Source organism: Apis laboriosa, unplaced genomic scaffold, assembly GCF_014066325.1.
Source record: "Apis laboriosa isolate Shangri-la unplaced genomic scaffold, ASM1406632v1 scaffold1_cov151, whole genome shotgun sequence".
NCBI lineage: Eukaryota > Metazoa > Arthropoda > Insecta > Hymenoptera > Apidae > Apis > Apis laboriosa.
The window spans coordinates 1,378,849-1,403,764 of record NW_025222279.1 but is presented as its reverse complement, the minus strand read 5'-3'; the positions used below and the strand labels follow the sequence as shown (position 1 = coordinate 1,403,764).

Below are 24,916 nucleotides of genomic sequence, written 5' to 3'. Positions count from 1 at the left end.
TTTAAAATATTTACACAAAAGATTATATATATCCGTGTAAAATGTAAAATAAAGATCGATCACGAGCTGGCCGATCTTCATTCGCGCAAAATTTCATTTGCGCAATCCGATTCTTTTACTCGCGAGCAACCTCTTTCTCATCGATCGATCCAATCGATCTAACCCAATTTCCATGAAACGCCATGCATACCCCAGAAACACGTCGAGCCCTCCACCTCCACCACTGAAAGGGTGAAACGGAAGGAAGAGGGACGAGAGAAGAATCCGTGGCATAAAATTGTCGGTCGAGTCGAAAACCGCATAGCAGCCCCCACCGGCAGGGGGGAGGAGGGTCGAGAAACGTCAGCCCTCGCCGAGGATAGAATCTCGACCTACGTTCAGGTCTCGCGGTCGCTTCCGGCCAAACATCGACGGCGTAAGGGCCGGGGGAGGGTGGAGGGGTTATTCGCAAATTCGCGAGCGGAGGGCGCCGCGGCGTCGACGAAAGAACGAAAGAAAGAAAAGTTTGGGCGTATGCGGCGTGGCTGGTCCCCCTCTTCGTTTCACCTTCGCGGCTCCTCGCCACCCTTCTCCTTCGACCGGAGATCCTCCCTCTCCTCCGCTCCCTCTGTGTTCTCTCCTTCCTTGTCCCACCCACGTTCTTCTCCCTTATCTCTCTCTCTCTCTCTGTTCATATCTCTCTTTCCACCCCCGTGCAATCGACGTAGCGCGTTTATCGAACGACTGCGCGCGCAGCGATAACGGGGATGGGGCGTGCTACGTGTTGGTTGGTCGCAGAAAGACTGGCGGTGGACGGACGAACGAGCGAAGTAACGAACGAGAGGAATCGTGCAACGACGACGACGACGAGGACGAGGACGAGGTGACGGTGACGGCGACGTCGGCGAACACGGGAGCACCAGACACGAATCGGAGCTCGCCGCGCCACTGTTTCCCGACCAGCTCTGTCAACACACATATACACACACATATACACACACACACACACGGCCAGCCCCAACAACGCGCTTTGTCAACAGTGACAGCTCGTGTACGCTCGCGAGCGTGTACAGGTCAAAGTGGGTTCCACGTTTACATACGTAATTTCGAGAGGAGTGCGTTGCAATTGCCGGGACGAGGAGTCGTACGCGAGTTCGTCGAGGAGATAACCCGAACCCGAAGAAGAGGAAGAGGAAGTGGAAGAGGAAGAAACGAGGAAGAGAGAAGATAGGATAGGATCGGAAAGGATCGAAGAGGAAGCGGAATTGCATCGAATATATCTCTGGTTGATCCGGAGAGAGTAGCCGGGAGGGCAAGGGTAAACAAAGAGGTATCCGGAATGGTGTCCAGAGAGGAGTGAGGAAGAAGAGTGAACGTTCTCGTGGATGGTTTGTTGTTGGCTCGTATCGATCCATCGGGAAGGAAAGTTCGGGGCTAATCCACGGATCTACGCGGAGAGGACCGCGTGGAGGGAACGGCTGGAAAAGTGGTAAATCGAGTGCGGCGGGAGTGCGACGTCGAGGTGGTGCTGGTGGTGAACGGCGAACGAAAGTTGAGGGGGATCGTGGGAGAGACGGAGGGCTGTTCACCAGGGAAAAGGTGTAATCGTGCCTTTCGGAGGCGACGAGAGGAAACCAGAGGGAGGAAGGGATAATAATAATATATATCCGGTGAGGTATATCAGGTGCGTCGCTTTTTTGTGTTTTCATTCAACCGTTTTGATCCTCCCTCCGAAAGGCGGAGGGCGGCGAGGAAGGCATCGATCGCTCGCCATTTTGCACGTCGACCGACATCTTCTCCACGCATCGACGACATTTTCCCTCGTGACGGTAAGACAGAGGAGGGAAGTTTTGGCGAGCCGTAACCGATCCACGATCCGGCCGAGGAAAGAGTGTGCGCCGCCGAATATCTCGCGATATATTTTTCTCGCGTGTATACTCGTTCGGTGGTTATCGATCGCGCGTGAACCTGTACGAGGTTCGAGGTTCTCTCTGGCCGAGGAGAGGGTACGCGATCGCGATTAGCCGACGAAACAGAGGGCGAAGGTGAAGGAGAGAAGGAGGATAAAACTGAGAGGGAAGAAGTAGCTCGGAATTAAGGGAAAGTAGAAAAGGGGGAGAGAAGAGGGTCGTTCAGGTCGCAGGTAGAAGTCAGCAGGCTGGGAGGTCGGCTGAGCGAGGTGGTGGGTCCCGTCGTGGAGGAGGCCATCGAGCCAGGGGATGCCACCCCGTTGACGGGACCCTCGAGGGAGTCCTCGGTTCCCCGAGCCCCCCCGCCACCCCCACATCGCGTCACCACATTGAAACCACCGAGACCTCCGCCCACTACGTCTCAGCAAACACAGGATCCGGGTCATCAGACCCAGGAGGTGAACTCGGACGCTCAGAATCCGGGTCATCAGGCCCAGAATCCTGGACAACAGACGCAGAATCCGGAACACGAGGAATCTCAGAAGCCGGATCGCTCGAGCCAGAATCCAGGCCACTCGGCCCAGAACCCGGCCCACAATCATCACAATCCCGCCCAACAGACCCAGAGAACGGAGCAATCGGGTCAGAACCCAGGTCACCAGGCTCAGAATCCTGGCCATCAGGGTCAAAACCCGGCCAACCCGAGTCAGAACCCAGGTCATCAGTCGGCGAATCCGGGTCATCAGACTCAAAACCCTGGACACCAGCCCCAAAACGTGAGACAACAGAGTCAAAATCCCGGTCATCAGGCGACGCAGACGCAACAACAGCCGCAGCCACCGTCTCAACCGCAACCGCAACCACCGCCACCACCACCCCCACCACAACAACAACAACAACAACAACAACAACAAGTAGAGAACCGAACCAGCAGCATGGGTACCGTGTTGTCGTTCAGCCCGCGTGACAGACGCGGTTCCGTGTATCCACCACCGGGTCATCAGCATCCCGCTGATTTCACGTTGAACAATTTCAATTACGAGCAGTTGAACAACGCGAAGAACCGAGAGAACAAGAGCGGCGTTGCTACGGTGGCGCCGGCGCCGCCTACGAATCATCCGCCTACGAACAATAACTCGTTGCAAAACAACAATATCAACCTGAACAACAACGACAACGCGAGGATCATCTCGGAGAAGAACGCCCTCGAGAAGAACCTGAAGAAACACTCGTTGTTCATAAACGCGTTATCGTGGAAACGGTTCAGCACGTCGAACAATAACAAGAAGAAGCTCGACAATAAGAACAAGAACATTGGGTTCAGGCAACCGCTCGATAACATACCCATCGTCGATAAGAATAAGAACATACAGACGCCTCAGGTGAGTCCCGTTTTCTTATTATTACGATATCGAGTTTTTCTCGATCAAGATTCAAGTTCATTGACATGACATTTTTTTCTTAATACGAAATACTGGAAAAGTATAAAAATACCACATAGTGGCATCTTTTTCGAGAAACTTTTTTCATCGATATTAATATTGAATGATATTAAAATTAACTGAATATAAATTCCGAAAGGGTAGTCACAATCAATAACGATACCGTGTGCCGTAGATTTTTCTTTTTTTTTTATGAATCCAAGGACATCGAGAACTACTTGTCCTCTATTTATAAGTACAATATGATGCAACGGTTTACGTGGCGATTGCGGCAACAGTGGCCCATTTTCACCTAGATATCCACCAAGTAGCCTCGAAGCGTAGTCTCGTGCAAAGAGCATCGTAGGTGCTTTGACCCTAGATACGATCGAAAGAGTATCGATCCTATCTACGTTTCCCTTCGTCTACGTTTCACGGTTGTGTATTTTTCTCCCCCCTCTGGGCGAAACAGATTCTCTCAAAAGGAGCTCCTTTCAATTTTTATCGGCCCACCTCCTCGTCAAGGATTCCCGGTCTAAAACGGAAACCGAGACTCCCCGCTCGACGGACGGAATTATTTATCGCCACTCCACCTTTTCACCTTCGAAACATAGAGTTCCTCCCTCTTTATTGCTGTGTATGCGTGTGCGTGCGTGCGTGCGTGTATTTTTGCGAAGGGATTAATCCGCCATTTTATCGGAAGCAGACGAAACCGCCGGCGTCGAACAACAATCACAACACGCACAACCCGACGTGCGAGAAGCTCGTGCAGAAGCCTTTGCCTCCGAAGCCAAGGAAAACCGTGATCCAGGCATCGACCTCGGAATTGCTCAAATGCCTCGGCGTCTTCCTTCACAGGAAATGCACTCGTTTAAGAGACTTCCAGGCTGGAGACGCTGTCATGTGGCTGAGGACTGTCGACAGAAGCCTGCTGCTTCAAGGATGGCAGGTGAGTAATTTTGAGGGGAAAAAAAAAAAAAGAAAAGGACGTAACGTAAACGAGGTCTACGATTTCGTGTACAATGATTTCGAATGCTCCAGAATGCTCCATTCGATTATTTGGAGGTAAATATGTTTCAGAAACTCTTGATCTTGCTTTTGATCTTGAGGATTTTTTACTTTAGGTACTTTAGGAAGCAGAGAAGTCGTGTCAAAGATCAATTTCTGTGAAGAAGTTATTAATTTAAAGGAGATATTTTAATTATTTAGTATACACGAGATAGAAAGAAACGAAGAAATTTGTGTTTCTATCTTCCACGTATTTTATTCGATGAAATATTTTTTAAAGAAATTAAATTTTAAATTAAATTTTTTCTAGTGGTTGGAGAATTTTTAGAAGTTACGAAAGTTATTAATGCATCCAATGCAATTAAAGTCGACCTTCGTGCCTTCTCTGTCTAGAAAATGGAACACTTTGTACAGTTCTCTAATTATTACATACCTCTCCGATATAATAACGTTCTTTAACGAATTCTTAAAAAAAAAAAGAAAGAAAGAAAGAAAGAAATGTTAATTGGTCGAAACGAAAATTAAAATTACTACTACTCTTCTATTTATAATACTTTCTTCGTATATCATATCGTATGTCAAAAGCATTATTAAATTGTTAGAGGCATGGTTTCAAGAACGGAGCATTACCTCACCAGAATATGTTCAAACAACGGATCTCGCTCGATAACAGAGCAACCAATTAGCGATAACGCGATAATTAATATTTATCCTGAGCACGAGGCATTCCATACCATGTTATCTGATCAAAGCTATCCATCATTATCGCGATAATGAGTTAATTAAGGCAGGCGCCAAAAAAACGATTCACCTATTATAACGATCAAATTACCATTAGCCAGAGGCGAGAGGAACGAAAGCTCCTGTCTCGGATAAGCTTCACCGATCGAAAACAAGGTTCCAACGGGGCGGAAGATTATTTGCCTCGAACCGAATCCTCGTCGTCATCGATCGTCCATTCCTCCTCGTGTCGATGCATATTGGGGAAGGGTTGGTGAAATGAGAGAATGGTGGCAACGAGAGGAAAGGGTGTCACCGCTTCTTACTTGTTAAACGAAAACGAGATCCGCCATTGAACGTCCGTTCAATTCATATTCACCCTCCACTCCGCTCTTTCTTACGTCGAACTCTCGCTCTTCTTCTTTCCTTTTTGCACTCTCCAGAGTGCACGTTAATATACGCGGTAACCCGCTGGAATACTAGAGACAGAGAGAGAGAGAGAGAGAGAGAGAGAGAGAGAGAGAGAGAGAGAGACCACGCCACAACGTTAGTCACAATATGTCACGAAGGGAATTAAGCTTTCCGCGAGAGGAAACACCAGCCTCCGTTTACCCACCGCATCCATATGGTACTTGAAGGCGCGACGAACCGTTCGTTGCACACGGATAATGTAACTGGAATAGAATGGTTGCGCGAAAAGTGGAGGATCGATGAAACTCGTGTTTGGAGTTTATGCTAATTAGATGCGATTGCGGTTTATGCTAATTTTATCGTCTTCGTTGATAGGGATCGTCGATGGACAAGGAGGAGGTTCTTTATTGTTTTGTTTATTTTGCAGTTTTGTAGTTTATAAATGAAGATGAATATTCTCTCTTCATTGTAGAAAAATTTATTAATCATTGTCGCGTGTAACTTCCACGTGTTAATGGTTTACAATACAAAGTTATTTTTAAGATTTAAGAATTTAGTGATGGAAGAGAAGAATTCAATTCTGCAAAGTTATTTCTTTACCAAGAAGAGTTATCGAGAAGAGTTAAACGTATTTATGACACGCTGTTGTAGATGGAAAAATAAAGCATTATTTATGGCCGTGAATTGTCAGATAATTCGTTTAGATTTCTATGGTACAGCTTTGACGTGTTTCGAGTCGATTAACGAGTAGAAAAGAGAGCACGTGTCCTTCGGACAAAGTTGATTCTCGTATCATTATCGCGTGTTAAGACGCTTAATAACACGATGAATAAAATGGAATTCCGTTTTTCGATGTATATTCGTCGCTGAAAATCGATCAACGCGCAAGAAAGGCACAAGAAATACCCGATTTCTTTCTTTCGTCAATAGAATACATTGTTGTCGGGTAGAAAAGGGGGATGGAGGAAAATTGTCGAGATAAAATGTCCCGTACAATTGTACGTGTGTATTTGTGGTTCTCCAGAATAAATTCGAAAGAATGAAACAGAATGGAAAAGTACGAGCGAATATCAAATTAGGTCGAGCACTGACGTATAATTAAACACCACCTTGAATTCAAGTAGCGCAAGTAAATTTATCGTTTTTATTTTCACTCACGAGAATCAAACGCGAACGGGGGGGTTCTCTCTCCAAATGTCCAATCTCGAAATGTGAATTTTTTTTCTTTTTCGCAACGATCGCGAAAAAGAGAGAGATTCCTCTTCGACTGTCCCCTTTCTCGCGCGAGCACGAAGGTCATTATCGATTATCCGGTTTACGAGCTATCACGCGTCGTTACGCTGGTTTTCGTGGAAAATCATCATCGTTCTACCCACGAAAATGATATTTACTCTACCGTGGCTTCTCTTCCGTCACGAGTGACGTTCACGTACTGACCACTATCTTGGGAACAATTGATCGCGGTCACGTGAATCGGGTAATTTCCATCGATTACGTAAAACCATTATTTCTAGTACTCTTCTCTCTTTCTCTCTCTTTTTTTTTTTTTTTTTTATTGCATCGAACTTTCGAGAACTTTTATTTATCTTCTCGATAAAGTTCATCAAGATTTCTTTTTTATTTTTAGAACTAGCTTTAATCCTTTGTGTCACTTCGATGTTTTGTTCTTGATACGTATCGAGTTACTGAATTGTCAATGACTTTTATTCTAGCGAAAATTTTATCGAAGATGAAACAGAGATAAGATAAAGAAGATTACTCTTTATTCAATTTGATGTATTAAGAATTATTTTATCTTTTGAATTTAATTTAAAAAAATAATACCCATGAAAAGCGCGAAGAACATATCGTAAATTTTTAATAAAAAATTAGATTAGATAATCAAACGATATTAGGATTGTACGTTTATGCAAAATATATTTTCCATAAATTCGAGATTCGATTTTCAGATAAATCTACCTCCAAAATAAATGCACACGAGGGTCTTAGTTATATATAGCATTGCTACGCTTAAAAAATCGTCCATTAACGTCCATTCTAAAGCTTCCATTTTTTAAAGCTTCGATTATATTCCCCCTCTTTTATCGTCGGGCGATTTTTCGATTCTTTTATCATTGCCAGTTAAGGAGAGGGGATGATCGAAGAATAAGAAGGAATCTTCTAAAGTTGATTCATCTATATTCGTCCACAACATTTCGACGATTCGACTAAAATTTACGACGATTTACACATTCATGGCGCTAATCCAGTTTTCGAACTCGTTCGATCGAAATGCGACATTTTCATCGACACGCAGTCGCGTGTTTTTTCCAACTAAATGTCAACATCGATCTGTAAAATGTTGCAATAATAATAATAATTACGAAAATCTCTTTCTCCTCTTTCCTTTTGATCCTATTATATGCGCATCAACGATTGTAATTTCTTTTTTTTAAATTTGATTTATCAATCTACCCTATTGATCCGCTATAATATAATAAAAATTCAATTTGCGGACGAATGGGAAAAAAAGGTATTCAACAATTTTCAAAGGTTTTTCCTCTTTAATGAATTCGAAATGTTGTAATCACATCGCTTTGCACGGATTTTCGTCAGTCAATGACAATGAAAAGAAGCGTGATAGAAGAGCGTTTTATCGCTTTCATAAAACTTTTGCTTCTGTGTAAACTCTTTAAACTCAATTTTCTCAGTTTATAAAGTAACGAACTTTGTAAAACGCATTAATACGCAAAGTGGAAAAGTCACGCTTCACGCTATGATTTATAATCTTTAATGCGGATTAAAAAAAGAAAAAGAAAATTCTAAAATAAATGACGACTGTCGTTTATATAGGAATTTCCGCAAAGAAATAACGGAAAACAATATCTTTTCAAAAGTTGTTCAAAAGCTGCAATCCGAGCAAAAGTCACGGTCTTCTCACAATGGCTTTCGTTCGCCAACGAATGTATCATTGATGATACATCCACGCTCACATCGACCCCTAATAAGGGGTAGCATGGAACCCATCCACGTGCGTGTGTTTATTCGTCTGAGCGAGTATATGGTGTAGGCAAATATACACAGAGCCGCGGCTTTCGCTGTCAAAGCCTCTCTTTAGCGATCCTCGTCAGAGCTACCCTGTTTTTCAACCCCAAATCCTACTAGCCCTTACGCTCATCACTCGTCTCTCCTCTCCGATACGAGTGTCCAGGATCGATTCCATTTTCCTCCGCGCATTTCTTCTAATGTCTGTTCGAGATCCACGAAACGTATCTATAAAACTACCCTAATCTTTCTTCTAGGGAGAGAGAGAGAGGAAAAATGCAGTGGTTCTCAAAGTGAAGTATTTTTTAGTGGGTAGTTGACAAAAGTCATCTATGATTTTTAAAACTATTATTTAAAACTATTAACATTTATCATTATTTAATTCCTTAAACGATAATTATTTCATTTCATATGAGTTTGATAAATATAATAAATATATATATAATTGAAATCAAAAATGCTCGAAAATATTCCCGATATAAATTTATATTTCTTCATTTTTTTTTTAACTTAGAGAAACAAAATTGACATTTCTTTTTTTCTTATTTTTTTTATCTTAAAAATTGTCAAGTTTTACGATAACGGTATTATCACTCGAGTGACAGTATTAAAAATAATAGATTGGATATAATACAAAAGCGGTGTTGCTGATCATTTCACGACAATCTAACGTATTAATTTTTTTTTTTTTTCTTAATCTCCTCGCACGAAGAAAAGGCGATAAATTAAATCATTAAACCAAGAAAGCATCTCTAATTTACATCTTTAACATCTTTTCACATCACAAAATATTGTAACACCATTACGCAATTGCCACGAGTGTAATTACATTACAAGTGAATTACCTACATACGAATCTCGTGACTCGTAACCAACCAAGGGTCATCTTCGTCACGAGCCCTTCAATTAACAACGGGACAATTATTTTTAGTTCGATACACCTTCGTTACGTTATCGTCCACCTTTCTCACTCGTCACCTACTTTCCACCAACGGGCTCCCTATAATAAACTGGCTAAAATCCTTTTATAACCAGGCTCGACGCTTTTTCTCCCATTCCCCAGTTCATCCCCCATGCGGCACTAATTCGCAAGTGCTATGTGCACGGGGTACACGTTTTTTTTTTTTCCTCTCTCTTTCTCTCGCCACCAGAAATTGGAACGCGTTGCACGGTTAATTATAAAGAACGGCCGCGTAATCGATAGAGAGAGAGAGAGAGAGAGAAAGAGAGAGAAAGAGGGGGTATCGAAAGGGGGTGGACGAGAGGAGGCACGGAAAAATGTGTGTGCAGCAATGTGCAACATCGGGGAAAAACCGCGTGAAGGGGGTGGGAGTCGAGGGTCACGTGCGTGTAACGGCAACGTCGCAGAGAGCCACCCCTTGGCTAGTGTGGAAATATGCGGGGTGCCAGGCCAGGGACGTTCACCCTTCGGTTTTAATTGCAAAAGGGGAGACGACCTCTTACCGAACCCCAGAGCTTCTTACCCTCAGGGAGAAGAAACTCGCGACGAAGGGGAAGGGATTGCTCGAAAAAAAAAAATAAAAAATTTTAACAGCTTTCGTCGGCTATTATTCGTTGTCGTCATCCGTATATCTGTGCGAACGTTGTCTCAAGAATACGTTTGAAACTATTTATTCCATTTTTTAGAAATCTCGAGAGTCTCGAGAATAGAATTTATCGAAACGACGCGATCGTTCTCCTCCCATTTTTAAGGAATTAGATTACAGTTGGTGGAAATTTTTTACCACGGGTGAGGGTATTGAAGCAGGTACTCGCTTGATAAAGTTATCGGTATAGGTTCGAGAGGAAAGAATTTCCACGCCGTTGAAAGTTGCTCGTTAAAGTAACTCGAACTTGGTTTGATTTATTTGAAATAGGAGTTTGCCGGGTGCAGAGGGAAGTTTCGTGTGGGTAAACCTTGGTGTTGGATGTTCGCCGGATCGTGGTTGTATCGAATTATCGAAAGCTCCAATAGTGTTACGTAAAAGTTGGTTTTATCGATTGCACGCTGCGAAACCAAATGGTGTACTATTATTAAATATCGGGCGAAATTTTTTTTTTTTTTTTATCTGCCGCAAAAATCATTCATCTATGAAGAATGATCGAGTTAAAAAAAATATTTTTATTTACACGCAAACGAATCTGGAGCAAACGCGTTCGTCGCGTCGAGAAAACATTTTGAAAGAGAAAGAGATTAATGTGATGTGCTTTCTTTTTCTTTTTTTTTTTGAAAATAATTTAAACCTCAATGAATAGATATATTCTCGTTTGGAAAGTTTTGCAAGAACGATTAATGATAAAATTATTCGCAGTACAGACTTTGATTGCAAATGGGGCAATCAGATACCCTGAATAATTTTCCATCATGCTTTCTGCCACTTCTTCTTGCAGATGCCACTTAATTCGATGTTAAGTGGTGCGCATAACAACGACGGTCATCGAGGCGATGACTGTAATGGCGGAATACACTTTCTCAGAAATTGTGCTGCCTCGTATGAAACAGAGTGGAAAAAAAGTAAAAGCTCAACGAATCTTAAAATATAGCTAAAATGATACAAAAATATAATATCACGTGTAATAATATAATGGAATAATAGCCATGACAAATTCTTATCGCGGTATAATGTTTTTTTAATAACGAATTATTAAAAAATTTAAAGAATTAATGATAGTAATAAATCTCCTATAAATAAAATATTTGAAAATAAATTTCGTAAATGATTTTCTATCTAACAATCTTGTCTAAAATTACAAATCACGAATATGTAATTATTAAGTAAGAGTAAAAATATTTATTTCGCTATTTTTGGTGTTTCATATTTTTCGTACATATAGCGAAGAAACAAAACGACAAGAAATCACGCTCCCTTCGCTCCGAGGTTTCTACTTGTCGACGTAGAACCGCAAATCGATCGTACACGTGCTCAAATCTAATCAGTCAAGGGTGACACATGCAGCCTGTTCTAGAAACACGCTGCATATCGAGGGCGTCGACAGATTTCGCGCACTCGTTGCATTTTATAGTATAATATTCGATATTTCCACGAAAACAGAAAGATAAAAGTAAAAGAATAGAAAAAGAAAAAGAAAAAGGAAACAAATTACGATATTTCGATTCAACAATTTGCAAAAAATAAATCCTCGATAGATGAACTAAACGTGTCCTTTTTAATAGAATTACATAAAGTAATTCTAATTGATTGCGCGAGCTTTTCAAGATTATAATTGAAATATTCTACGAATCGAGATTAAATAATCAAGTCTATTCTATTTTCTGTAACGCCATTCCAGTTTCCAGTATTCTTTCTCCAACGGAAACATCGTTAAATTTTCATCAATCCGCTAGATATCACTCTTCAAATTTTCCAGTAAGTTTACAACGAAGAATTCCAATCTCGATCCAGCGAGATCGATCTAATATCAATCCACTTTTCTCTGACAAGTTTACTCGTTGGCGCAAAAGCACGTGACTCGGGAACGGGTTTGACGATCGTGAAACACAGAGGCACGAGCAACACGTAGACCATTTAAGTAAGAACCATTTAATCCATTTTGTCTAGACGGTAAATAGAAGAAGGTTGAACGTCATTGCGGAGAATCTCGTTAAAGGGAAACCATATATACCGATGGAATCGTTTTCTATACTCGCAATGCGGCCAATATGACGACAAAGAAGAGGAAAGAGAACGTTATCTCGTTTTCGTCAACAAGAAGCCGAATAAAACGATTTCGATTCTTGAATATCGTGATGGGTAATCGCTTATCACGATATTTCTATATTTTAATATACACGTTATTATAATTATATTTGACAAACGCGTGAAAAGATTTTTTCTCTGAAACGATTACTTCGAAAAAGCCAAAGTTTTCTTCTTTACCTTTAACTAAGACATATCGTTTTAAAATAATTTTTTCCTTTACGCATAATTATTATCTTTTGTTTTTGACTAACACTGATTGTCATAAAACAGCAAATCTACTATACAGATTCTGTAGAATGTAGATTTATTTTTATGATGAGATATATATTGCTACACCACGATAAGACTATTATAAAAAGAACTTGCAATTCAAGGAATTGTTAAGCACTATTTTAAAATGATATTTTAAGGAGAAGAGAGAAAAAGTATCTAACGAATCATTATTAACATTCTCTATAAATAACCGTCAAAAGCATAACCGCATCAAATTCAATCAGACGTAAGAGAATGATCCCTCAGAATACCACACAACATCAAAGAGACACTTTCGTCTGCTGACGGACGGTGATTTCCTCTCGTTGATTACATGCAAAAGCCTGCACACCTCGACGACAATTCAAATTAAAGATTCCTCGTCGTACGTACAGAATCTGTACAAAATTCAATCAGAATCAGTTGGATCTTAATGAAAATCTTGGATCTGGTGAAAAATGAAAAACAGGTTTACAGAGGGTTCTAGTAGGGATGCAGGCCGCTCACCCCTGGCAAATATCGACCAGGACCAATATATCTACTTTGTTCATACTCGTGCTCCGTGTCGCCGTTTTTCCACCCTCCTCCAACGCTTTGGCCATGTTACAACCAAGCAGGTGTACTCCTCTGTGATCAAGACACGTGGAAACGTTGTAAACGTGTGGTACAGCGTATCGAGTACACGGGAGAGGTATTTATTTTAAAAATAAATTGCTCCTCCTTTGCCATACACGATTGTCGTACTCTCTCTCTATCTCTCTCTCTCTCTCTCCTCCCTCCATGCTCGATACACACAACGACCAATTAATATCAAAAGCTATTATCTGTCCTGAAAAACGGAAATAGTCGGGCTAATAATAGTCGTAAGCTCGATGTTTTGTAACTTAGCTCCCACGAGACCCCCCCCCTCTTTTTTTTTTTTCTTTCCTTTTTGAAGTTTGCACAGTTTCCCTTCCTCCTTTCTCCCTCTTCAAATATCGACCGCTCGCTCTCTTTTTCCTTCCTTTCACGGGGGCTACTTTCTCTTAACGGGTAACTCTTCCCATCTTTTCTTTCCATCTACTCTCTTCTCTCCCTTTGTCACGAGCAATATCGTTAAGGAAGACTTCAAAGACTCGTCGTTAACTGTCTGTCGTTCTTCGGCACACATTTCCGGGACCGTTTATTGCGATCCGACTTCCGGTTCGGATCTCTCTTCCAGCGATCTAACGAAGACACTCGAAGCTTCAACGGCATTGACTTTTCCTCGTTAACACGAGGTGTGCGCATATCAAAAATTGCAACATTCTGCGGATTTCTACAGTTGTAGAAAAGTAACTGGAGAATGTAGAATGTAGATTATGCATAAGGTTTCTATATATATATATATATATATATATATATATAAGGCTTCGTTTTCGAGAAAATTGACAGTGAAATGGATTGCCAAGGGGAAAGAGAGAGAGAGAGTTGCATCCATAATATGCGATCGATTTTTCTCTTACGCAGAAAAGAAGCCTCTGTGAAATTTTACATCTTCGACTTAATTTTGAAACAAGGAATCCTCTTCTGATTTAACGATGTAATAGATCCGTACGTATTTAATACAAAATTATAAGTTATAAATTTATTTACTATTAATACATTCTTATAGCAGACTATAAGATGATACTGTACATCGAGATGTTGAGCTTTACTTAGTTAATCCTTTGTGTGTACGTCAACATTACAAGTCCATAAGTAAACTCGATGCACAAGGAGATATGTATATATAAGAAATTCTGAATTTCCCAAGGCATTGTCATAATCCGTAACAGCGTTAAAAGATTTAAAGAAAGAATCGTGAATCACGTACCCTTTTTTCATCATTAATAACTACTTCCTTCTATTCTTTTGATCTACGTCTATCTATCCATGCGCACACACTCTCTCGATTTTATATTCAAAGCGGAACGAGTCTTTGACCCTTCGAGCAATCTCTCTCTCTTTCTCTCTCTCTCTCTCGTCCCTTTCCTCGAGTTATCGTCCAATTACAACGAATGCTTTGTGATAATTAAAACGTACGCTGGTGATCATAGGCGTGGCAGTTCTTCCGATCGGCGAGGGTGCACACAGAGTTTCTTGCACATGCACCGAGATGACCTGGCAGGATCAATGCTCTCGATAGTTCCTAGATAAGTGATTTGAAATATTCAATGCTTTGATACAAAACGAGAAATGATAGAAATGATGAGAAATGATGAAATTTCAAATCTTTTTCTATTCGTTTAAGCGTGAAACAGGAATCGTTTGATCTTTCTGTTCACTGCGAGTCCAAAGAGTCAAAACTCCTGCACGATTTTATTATCGTTTATCGAAATTAAGTAATAAACTTTTGTTGTTTTTCGTAAACTTCGATGTCGAAAAAAATATTTTTATCATAGCGTCGTCTGATACGAGGCAAAACGGCTCGACACTTTTGCGAACAGTCGAAGCGTTGTATTTTCGACGGTTTTATTTTATCTCCTGATCTCGTATCGCTTTCAATTTTATCATTTTTACGAATACGAAAATGAGCGAGGCGAGTGAACGCGGCCACACGATTATGGACACCTTTGAGAATGCATTAGAATCAATGGAACCGCAATTGATCTGAGAGCACTTAAGGAGACGATGTACTTTGCCCGTGCACTCCCGGCCCACGCCACGTTCTAATTCGCTAATGATTCCGAGGACTTCGTTTCTGGAGCAATGAAAACGACTTTGGTAAAGGACAGCTGACGAAATTAGACAACTTCATGGCCGTGTGGTCGTTAATATTTAACACGTGAATGGAAATAGACGTGTCCAGGTCGTGATATTAACATCTCCGTTTACGCTGTTCTGTCTTGGGAGAAGAATGTATTGCTATAGATTGTGCAATATTTCTCATTGACTCAGAGAAATCAGATTAAAAATCAGATAATAATAACTCGTCGATTTTTAAAATATTGATTCGACAAAATTTACATAATTATTCCGAAAGAAATTATTTTTATTACGTTTTATGATATCTAAGGAAGATGATATACATGTTTAAAAAAATCATCACACGAAACGAATCATCCTGTAATTTCGAAAATAGACGAAAAACACTCATAAAAGCAGCAAGCTACTCAAAGAATCTTCTCGAGAAGAAGATAAGCGTTGTTCGAGATTGCGGCGGAAGAACTCGAGAGCGCGAAATATCGTTTCCCTTTGGAGGGAGCGCGATGAAAAGAAGACCTGTCGCAATCGAGGTATCGAGCGGCGACTGACATCGAGTGCTACAATGCCGATTGCAATTTCGCAACCGTGGCACGTAATGTGACGCTGCTCGTGAATCATCCCTTTCTGCCGGTCGATTGTCAACGAGTATCGTCTGCGCGCTTGCCAAACCAAGAAGAAGCACCTCACCTGAATGCGCGCAAGTACAATACAGGCGCATCGAATGTCTGTCTGGCCGTCCTCCATACTCGTAGGAATTCGATTCTATTCGAATCCTACGAGGCTTTCGCACAACTCTTTAGCATCGTTGCGTTAGAACTCTGATAGATTTCTTTTACTTTGACAGAAAGAATTTTCATCGATGGTGTCGTTTCAAAAATGGTAGAACTAGGAATGCGGAGAGCACTGTCTCGATTATTTTCAATTATTAGAGAAATCTTGTTCGTCGTTGTTGTTTTTTTTGAGGAAAAGAATTTTGTCTAGTAGTATCATCTGTTTTAGAAACGATAAATAGCAGCAAATCATTATTTTCAGTGAAATTTAATTAATGAATATTTTGTCAAGCAATTTGTTGAAAATTTTTGCTCGATCCATTAATAATTAAGATTGTCTCACGTTTATATAATATAAGAAACTAACGTGTAACGTTTTCCAACAGGATGTCGCGTTCATCAATCCCGCCAACGTTGTGTTCATTTATATGCTGGTGAGAGAGTTGGTCGACGGAGACGAGGCTTCCGAAAGGGAGCTTCAAGCAACGGTTTTAACGTGCCTCTACTTGAGCTACAGCTACATGGGGAATGAGATCAGCTATCCCTTGAAACCGTTCCTCATCGAGGACAGCAAAGACAAGTTCTGGGATAGGTGCTTGTTGATCGTCAACCGGTTAAGCTCCGAGATGCTGCGAATCAACAGCGAACCCGGATTCTTCACGGAGGTCTTCACTGAACTGAAGGTTCGTATTCCATTCGCTGTGATCCAATCTTATTAAATCATTTCATCGAATTGTCAATTATTCATATATATTTCTTGGAAACGATACAATGAGGTCGTGAAACGATACGATTAAAACGGAATTAAATTATCGATCGACCCAACCCGAAAATTATTCAAACCTTATACGCGCCAATTCTCCGATTTCGATGTCTGAAAGAACGAATTAAACAGAAGAAGATTCGATCTTTCATAAATGTGAAACTAAAGCTCACGAGTTCCATCGAGCTATCGTACATCGTCAAATCATCTTACGTATCGCCTGATCGATTTTACGATCTCGCTACATCGTTTTCATTCAATTCGTACAACGTATCAATCGTCCTCGACTTTAAATCTAGACGTAGATTATAAAATGGGGGCAAATAACTGAGAAAGAAAACCGTGAAACAGGCCTGCGGTGCTGGGGATCGAGGCAGTCTGCCTGGTACCGGCCTCGAGCGGAGCCTCGTCGTCTCCGGAGTTGCGGTACCCACCAAGGCGGCTTGACGGAGCTACACACACTTGCTGGTGCGCATCGACAGGCACGGCTGCGACGTCACGACACTCTGACGACGGCCGTCGCGACGACGAGGAGCTGCCCCCGCAGCTTGACCCCTCCGCATCGACCTCGACCTCGACGTTGCATCGACAACCACATCAACAGCAACATCACCATCATCATCATCATCATCATCATCATCATCATCGACCTAGCCGCGACGATGGGGAGGTTGGCGGCCGATGTCCGTCCTGCGGCCAGAAACGGCGGGAGGAGATCTTGCTCGCCATCGAGGATCTGGACGCGATCGAGTCGGCGCCCCTCGAGTCCCAGAGAACGCCCACCACCCAGAGGACGTGCAGCTGCGACACGGTCGACGCGTCGGCCGCCACGCGAGATCTGCCCAAGTATCGAAGCATCGACTCGAGATGGGCCGACGGTAGCTTCCTCTCGCCCGACGAGCAGATCTGGAACCTGAAGAAGCGCACCAGCGAGGGAACCGAGTTTCGATGGGCCCTGCACACGTCCAGCACGGACCTCGACCTGGCCAAGAGAACGAGATGCAGCTGCCACAGCCTGACGCCGGAGGACAAGAAGTCGCAGGAGATCCAGCGAGGCGATCTCAGGAAACATCACAGCGCGGAGACGGACAAATGGTCGATCAAGCCGGATTATTTGAAAACGCCGATGCACGATCTGAGGAAGCACAGCAGCGACGACACGAGAATGGCGAGGGAGGCGAGGTGGCTTCAGGTCCCGGACGTGTTGCCCAATCCGAAGCCTAGGTGCACTTGTCCCAAGTCCAAGATCCTGGCTCCCTCGCCGCCCGCGGAGCCGAAGAAGGCTTCACCGGAACCGGAGAAGCCGACGATAAAAAAGGAGGAGCCGGAGAGGAAACTGTACTACTCCGCGTCGATGACGGTGGAGCAGCGCAAGGAGGAGCCGGCGGTGGAGCCGGCGCCACCCGAGAAACCGGAACTGAAGAAGCACGCCAGCGAAGACACAAGGCTAGTGAGGACCGAGAGGGTCAGGGAGAGACCGAAGCTTGAACGATCGCACGCGAGGGTCGACAGTCAGACGTCGAAGAAATGGGGGATGAAGGAGAAGGTGAGCAGCCCCGACGAGGGGAAGAAGGCTCGCTCGAAATGGGCCATGAAATCCCACTTCTCGTTGCCCGTCGAGAAGAAGGACTCCAAGTGGAGGAGTCAGGACTCCACCGAGGGTTTCAAGAGCAAGAGTTTGAAGGAACGGCCCAAGTACAGTATTCGTAGGAGCATGTCACCGGAGCCGGATCCTCGACAGATCACCAGGTTGGAGAACAGGATCGTTCGAAGGTTGATTTCCCCCGAGATCACGATCACGAACGCGAGATGGGCTCCGTACGAGGACGCTTCGCCCCTTCCCACTATAGGGATCAAGAAACGGGAGCCGAAGCACATCAGCGAGATCAAGTGGACCCCTTACGACGGCTCGCCGTCGGAGGGCGTCGTGGGCGGAAGCTTCGCGGTCCAGGAGCCGGAGGAGCCGAAATCCTGGTCGCCGTTCCACAATGTGACGCCTACGCACCATCCACCTCCAGAGGCGACGCCTTGCAGAAGCGACGACGAGGACTTCCGGTGGAGGATCCTCAACCAGGTGTCCGCGTTCCCGATCTATCAAGGCGGATGGAAGGACGAATCGCCGGAACGAACCCCTCCCAAGAAGGTACAATCACCGGTGGATCTGTCTCCGCCAATCTGGTCTCCTCAGGTTCCCGCCAGTCCCGTGAAAAGGCAGAGATCTCAACAACAACTGCAGCACCAACAACAACAACAACAACAACAACAATATTCTCCGCAACCTGTACAGAGGAAGAGCTTGATAAAGGGTCGTGGGTTGTCGAAGAAGAAGGCTCTACGGGCTAGGTCGGAGAGTCATCAGGCCGAGGACAGATTGATGCCGCCCACCGTGATCGTTCGCGCGGCTAGCGAGGAGGCGAAGGGCCGTCAGAGGCCCCAGTTGATGAGATCCAAGGCTTTGTTAGAGGTACCCGCCACTATAGGGATTGGGAAGAGATCGTTAAGCGAGGAGGTGCCCCGCATGCGTGCTCGTGAACGGGCACGTGCCCCTAATAGAGCTCGCAGCGAGGAGGCGTCCAAGTACGAGGATCCGTGGTTTGCTAACGACGGCTTGGGAGCCGAGAGGAATACCGAGTTGCGGGAATACGTGACGACGGTTTGAAAAGTGGGGGGACGGTAGAAACGGTTGACGGTACTCGAAATCGAAGCGATGGTATTTTATAATTAATTTCACCCTCTCTCCCCCCCTCTCCCTCCTTTTCATTGGAACGAATTTCGGTGCTCGATGGGAGGGAGGGTAGGGCATGATTCGCTCATGATTAGCTCGCTTAGGTGTTTTGTACCGGTGTAGAACGTGTATGTACGTTTGAAAGTTTGCGTGCAACTGCGATGACAAGATTATTTTTCGTCTCCGTGCTGTTCCAACTTCGTTTCAATTTGCCGCTTATGCTTCACTTATCGTCGACGCGTGATGGAGTATGGAGTAGCGCGCTGCGAATCGTACGAGAGATTCACGAGATTCACGAGAGCGAACCGAGATGGAGAAAGAGGGATGGAAAAATTGCGATGGAAAAGAGAGAGAAAGAGAATTTAGATTAACCACACTGGCGCAATTCTACATCGTTGGCCTACGAAAATGAAGACTACTACTAACGGAAAATTTCGAACACGTACCGAAAGGGGAAATTACGAGGTAGTAATCGAAGAGTCAACGATTTTTTCTGTGAAACAAAAAATGAGAAAAAAAAAAAACGTTAAGCTGAGGTCACACGCAAAAAGTAGAGGCAAGGGATTAAGGATATTTGATAAAACTCAACTTCGCGTAGTATAAAATAATGCGCATCACGGCATTGGAACGACTCAAAAAGAAGAATATCGAGAGAAATCATGGCAACCCTCGTGTGTGAGCGCTCTTCTTCAAATAAACGAGGATACTTTCGGCTCGACGATACTGAAATCTTTTTCAACGACGTTGACGGGTCGAACCGTAAATATTCGATTAAATCCGACTTAACGATAATAATACGAGCTTAGATCTTTAAGTATAGTTGATATTAATATCGAATGAAAAAAAAAAATGAAGGAAAGAAAAGTTTGCAAGAACTGTGCGGTTTGCGTGTCACTGATCAAAGATCGGACAGAAATCGAAACGGGGAAAAGTCGAAACAAGTCGAATGGAAAGGAAGATGGAACGTAACGAACGATACGATTCAAGTGCATCGTGAGAGTTGTTAGGTGTAGAATCGGTCTCGTTCCAAAGATGAGACGAAAGTATTTAAAAAAAGTTCGTTCGGTGAATCGTCGGGGCTCGACGAGAAGGACACCTTTGTTACACCGTTCCTTTCTGTTTTCCGCGAACAAGAAGAATCAATCGCGTGAACGTCGCGTTGTAGTGAAAAAGATAGCAGATCCCTTCCCAGGATCTGGAAGATCTGATTCGTTCGCCAAATGCATAATACGCATAATTAAGTTCGTACATGAAATAAAAAAAAATAATAATAATAATAATAAAAGGGGACCGCTATCTGAGGTAAAACGACATTTAGCGATCCCCGTGTGCCGGCGCGTGCAATATTAATTAGGATTACATTTATGGTTCATTGAATAGCCATTTAAGAATGGGGTACTAAGATTTAAGAAATGGAGGAAAAAAAAAAAAAAAAAGAAGCAACTAATCCACGTTATCGACGGCTGCACGTACTTATTATACGACTTATGAGGTATGTTTTTTCAGTAGCGAAAACATTTTTCCATTGACTGGTATTTAAATCGTGGAATCGACGAACTCGCGGCTCGTCGAGGATTTTCGAGTACTGTATACATATTGTAAAACGCATATATGCTCTCTGTACACACGTTCGTCGGTCTCTTGCCGCTTTCCTGGCCGCGATACTCGATCGTTTTAGATTTTTGATATTATTGAAAAGGAGATTCAGAGACGTTTCTCTGGTGAACGGAGGAAGCCTCGATTAAAAGTGCATTTTGTATTTCGATTTCAATACACATCCGATTCATTCATCGATCTATGCTGTATACCGACTAACAAAAAAACAGTGCTTCGAAACGTGTCACGTGAACATTTACACGGGAAAAACATCGACACAGAGAATCATAGGACACGAGCATTTTTATTCACGAGGTACTTAGCACGCGTGTTACTTTGCGATGTTCGATATATTCAAAGTAACATGCACGTTAATTGCCGAGAACATTTTCCATACATATTTACAACAGAGATACTACTCACATGGATACACGCATACACATACACACAGATTTTGTACATATTTTTAATAATGTATGATAGCTATAATTCTAAATTGTACGAGGCAAACTTATGTATCTAACAGAGCACAGTTGTGTAATGCGCGTGATCGTAATTATATCGTGTATGCCAAAAGAACGGAAAAAAAGAAAGAAGAAGATAGAAAGATAAAGAACAAAAAATGAAGCGTGTTTTGTTAAAAAAAGAAGAATTTTTTGTAGTAACTCGGGACTTCCTCCCAAACGACTTCGGATCCGAATTTTTTCGTTTGATCGTTCATTTCCCTCGCGGTTTCTCGATGTCGTCTCGTGTTGAGAACTTTTTGCAAGCATCATAGAGGCGGTTCTATGTCGCTGATGTCTGGAATAAAAGAAAAGAAAAAAATAAAAAAAAAAAAAGTCTTGCGGGAGTTATATTATTCTAATAATTCTAATTGGCCGTACGAATAAAAATCGATGCTTCCGGTTCGATATTCGAGAACGAAAATGATAACTTCAAAACTTAGTCGTTTCTCGAGATCGAGATCGATTCTGTTGTTTACTCGTGCGGCTCTTAGCGCTGTCGGTGCAAAAAGAAACAAAGAAAAAAAATTAAAAAAAAAAAAGAAAAATAATAGATACAAAGAGAAAATTCACAGAGATAAAAATTATTTTCTAAAGAATAAAAAAAAAAAATATAAAGTAAGAAAGAAGGAGAGAAAGGAATCGAGAGAAAGTGAGAGAGAGTATGATAGATTTAAAAAAAAATAATAAAAAAAAGATATAATGAAAAAGAAAAGAAATGTCAACGACGAGCTTGCGTAAGAATCGCGCGAGAAACAAAAGATGAAGCGAACAAAAAGCGAGAGAAAAAAGAAAAAATAAAAAAGAGAAAACCAAAAAAAAAAAATTAAAGAGCTAGAAAAAGATAATTTCCTTTTTTTTTTTTTTTTACGTGTTTACACGCGATCTCGTACTCGCGAATTTTTTTCTATAAAATGCGGATTTTGAAACGAGATCGTATATATAAAATAAAACGAGAAACAAATTTAAGAGAAAAAAAAATCGAAAAAATCGAAAAACTACAACAGATATCTACATCATATTTACATATAAAAAAAAAAAGAGAAATTAAACAATGTCTAATGTACTGCGCGCCTGATTTTACCGTTGCATAGCGTACGAAAAATTCTCACTTAGGTATTTGTAAGTACCGTTTAAGGGGGTGGGGGGGCAGTCAACAGATAATTATACGCCATTAGTTGCATTTGATCGATAATATATTTAATTAGTTGGCAATTTATTCGTGGCTAGCAATCTATCTTTCTTTCGTCGATTCGACGAAGGATTGCGTTTGATCTCGAGAAACCGTGGTGTACTCACATGCATTTCTTCGTTCAGAGGTTAGGATTATTCTAGTGTAAATCATTAGCTAATAGAAGCGTTTTTAAAATGATTCAATTTATATTATTCCTTCGAAGGCTCCACCGATTTTTAATAATTCGACGAACACACACATATATACACATTTACACGTTCATACATATATTTACGCATTCATATACACACATGATCATTCTAGTTACATATGGTAATACTTATGTATATCCGGCATGTACCAATACGAACTGTCCCTTGAAATATTTTCATTATTTTAGACGTACGAGCTTTCTCTCTCTCTATTTCTCTTATTTCGACTATTAATTACTTTTTCTTAGTAATTTCTCGCTGCGTATACTATTTAAGAATACCGGTTGTTGTAGCCAATTACTGATAGTTGATAAATTATTATTAATATTTTAACGAGACAAAGGCTGTTGCATTTATTGTTTACGAATTCGACGATCGCTCTAGCTGCACGCACTGATATAAAATAATACTCTTTGTATAGGGAATATAGATCCTTTTTCGATCGAAAATTCTCGAGATCAATACGCAAATCTGATTCGTCGACGCGTTTAGAGAACGAAACGTATTAAAAATGCGTGGCGTCAAGAAGGAGGCTGTACGATGCGTTTCTGATCGTTACATCGTGTTCGAAAATTGTTCCTTTTTTGTGTTTAAAATATTATGTGATGATCATCGTTTTGCGATGATTATATTTTTTCGCGAGATAGTAAAAAGACGACGAAACACGATCAGTTCGCCGAATAGTGAAATAAACTCTAATAAACGAAAAGGAGAATGAAAAATAATAAAAAAATAAATAAAAGGAAAGGGACAAGAAAAGAGAAAGAGAAAGGAGCCACGCTAATTATATTAAACGTACTATAATAATGCGCTGCATAGCAATTCGTTTCTTCTCGAAGTACACACGTATACATAATATACATAAATATAGGTTCTTTCCTTCGTAGTGCATACAATAATTAATTCTGGCGTATTCATTGCGTACTGTATAAATGTATACATAGCGTAATGTATTAATTGCGTAATTACCATCCCGAATGGCGGCGATTTTAACGGTTCCATTGTGCAAGGGAAGGAACCGCTTAAATGCGCTTTACAAAGTGATTCAAAACATGTTATTTCTATTTAAGAAGAAAAGACTCGGGCACGTTAAAATGCTATACAGTGTAAAACAAAGAAGATGAAAAAAAAAGATGAATATTGTATCTGTGCTGCCATTAGCGTTAAAAAAATGAAAGGAAAAAACAAATTTAAGAAAACAGACAAAGCCAAAGTATATAATTAATGAAAAACACGCGGGTAATACATATACATATACAATACACTCAGACACATACACATATTCATATGTTCCACATAGTGAGTTATGTTTGGAGATGAAACAGGAAAAAAAAAAAATATATATATATATATAAATAAACATGTTATATACATACATACATACACACAGTACACAAATATACGCGTATTAACGCATACACACGTACATTACATACCCGACGATATAATTAATAAGTACTTTAATCCTGAAAAAAATAAATGATTAATTTCGCAATATGAAAATGATTTTAGGAGCCTTCGTGTTGAATAATTAGCAGTCTCATTCCATGTATCGTATAATCGAGAGATCGAGTGACCGTGATCAGTACGTATATAGCGATAAAATCATTAAATGACAAAAAAAAAATGCGAAATAATAATGAACCTGTTAAAAGAAATGGTTCGTAGTGTGTACTGTATTCGAATGTGATCAATTTGTTATTTATGTTATTTATGTCCCTGATTATTGTTACGTTGTGCTTATTATTATTGCTGATGTATTATTATCATATTTATTATAACTCCGAGAAGTATTATCATTATTGTGAGTATTATTAGCTTTATTATCACGATCATTATTATTGAATATTATTTATTATTATTATTATTATTATTATTATTACATTACGCGAGCACGATCAACCGCTCATTTTTTTCTAGTCGAATTTCTCTAGTCCTAATTAGAGTACTGTCGATACTCAGTCTCCCCCGTCCCCAATATTTGATTTTTTGTCAAATAATCCCAAAATGATGCCACGCGTTGCAGGACGCGACATAGATC

At 41.5% G+C, this 24,916-nt stretch overlaps 2 protein-coding genes across 2 annotated transcripts; both read left to right on the top strand.

Moving 5' to 3' along the window:
- Nucleotides 1-2,089: 2,089 nt before the first annotated feature.
- LOC122712352 lies at nucleotides 2,090-13,059 on the top strand. The gene is made up of 4 exons (XM_043931923.1): nucleotides 2,090-3,271; nucleotides 4,017-4,259; nucleotides 10,865-10,994; nucleotides 12,896-13,059. The coding sequence occupies exons 1-4, from the start codon at nucleotides 2,825-2,827 to the stop codon at nucleotides 13,057-13,059; spliced, it is 984 nt and encodes a 327-aa protein (XP_043787858.1). The 5' UTR covers nucleotides 2,090-2,824.
- Nucleotides 13,060-15,135: 2,076 nt separating this feature from the next.
- Nucleotides 15,136-24,677, top strand: LOC122712350 (muscle M-line assembly protein unc-89-like). The gene is made up of 3 exons (XM_043931922.1): nucleotides 15,136-15,150; nucleotides 16,289-16,494; nucleotides 17,017-24,677. Exons 1-3 carry the CDS (start codon nucleotides 15,136-15,138, stop codon nucleotides 19,322-19,324), a joined length of 2,529 nt encoding a protein of 842 aa, XP_043787857.1. The 3' UTR covers nucleotides 19,325-24,677.
- Nucleotides 24,678-24,916: the final 239 nt, after the last annotated feature.

What these genes read in the sequence shown, in the direction of transcription:
- LOC122712352 (XM_043931923.1), top strand. Translation starts at nt 2,825, where the DNA reads ATGGGTACCGTGTTGTCGTTCAGCCCGCGTGACAGACGCGGTTCCGTG. An exon ending in AGAACATACAGACGCCTCAG is followed by an intron (nt 3,272 to 4,016) that starts GTGAGTCCCGTT and finishes TATCGGAAGCAG; the next exon opens with ACGAAACCGCCGGCGTCGAA. An exon ending in AGAGTGGAAAAAAAGTAAAA is followed by an intron (nt 10,995 to 12,895) that starts GCTCAACGAATC and finishes AATGAAAAACAG; the next exon opens with GTTTACAGAGGGTTCTAGTA.
- LOC122712350 (XM_043931922.1), top strand. An exon ending in AAAGACAAGTTCTGGGATAG is followed by an intron (nt 16,495 to 17,016) that starts GTGCTTGTTGAT and finishes ACCGTGAAACAG; the next exon opens with GCCTGCGGTGCTGGGGATCG.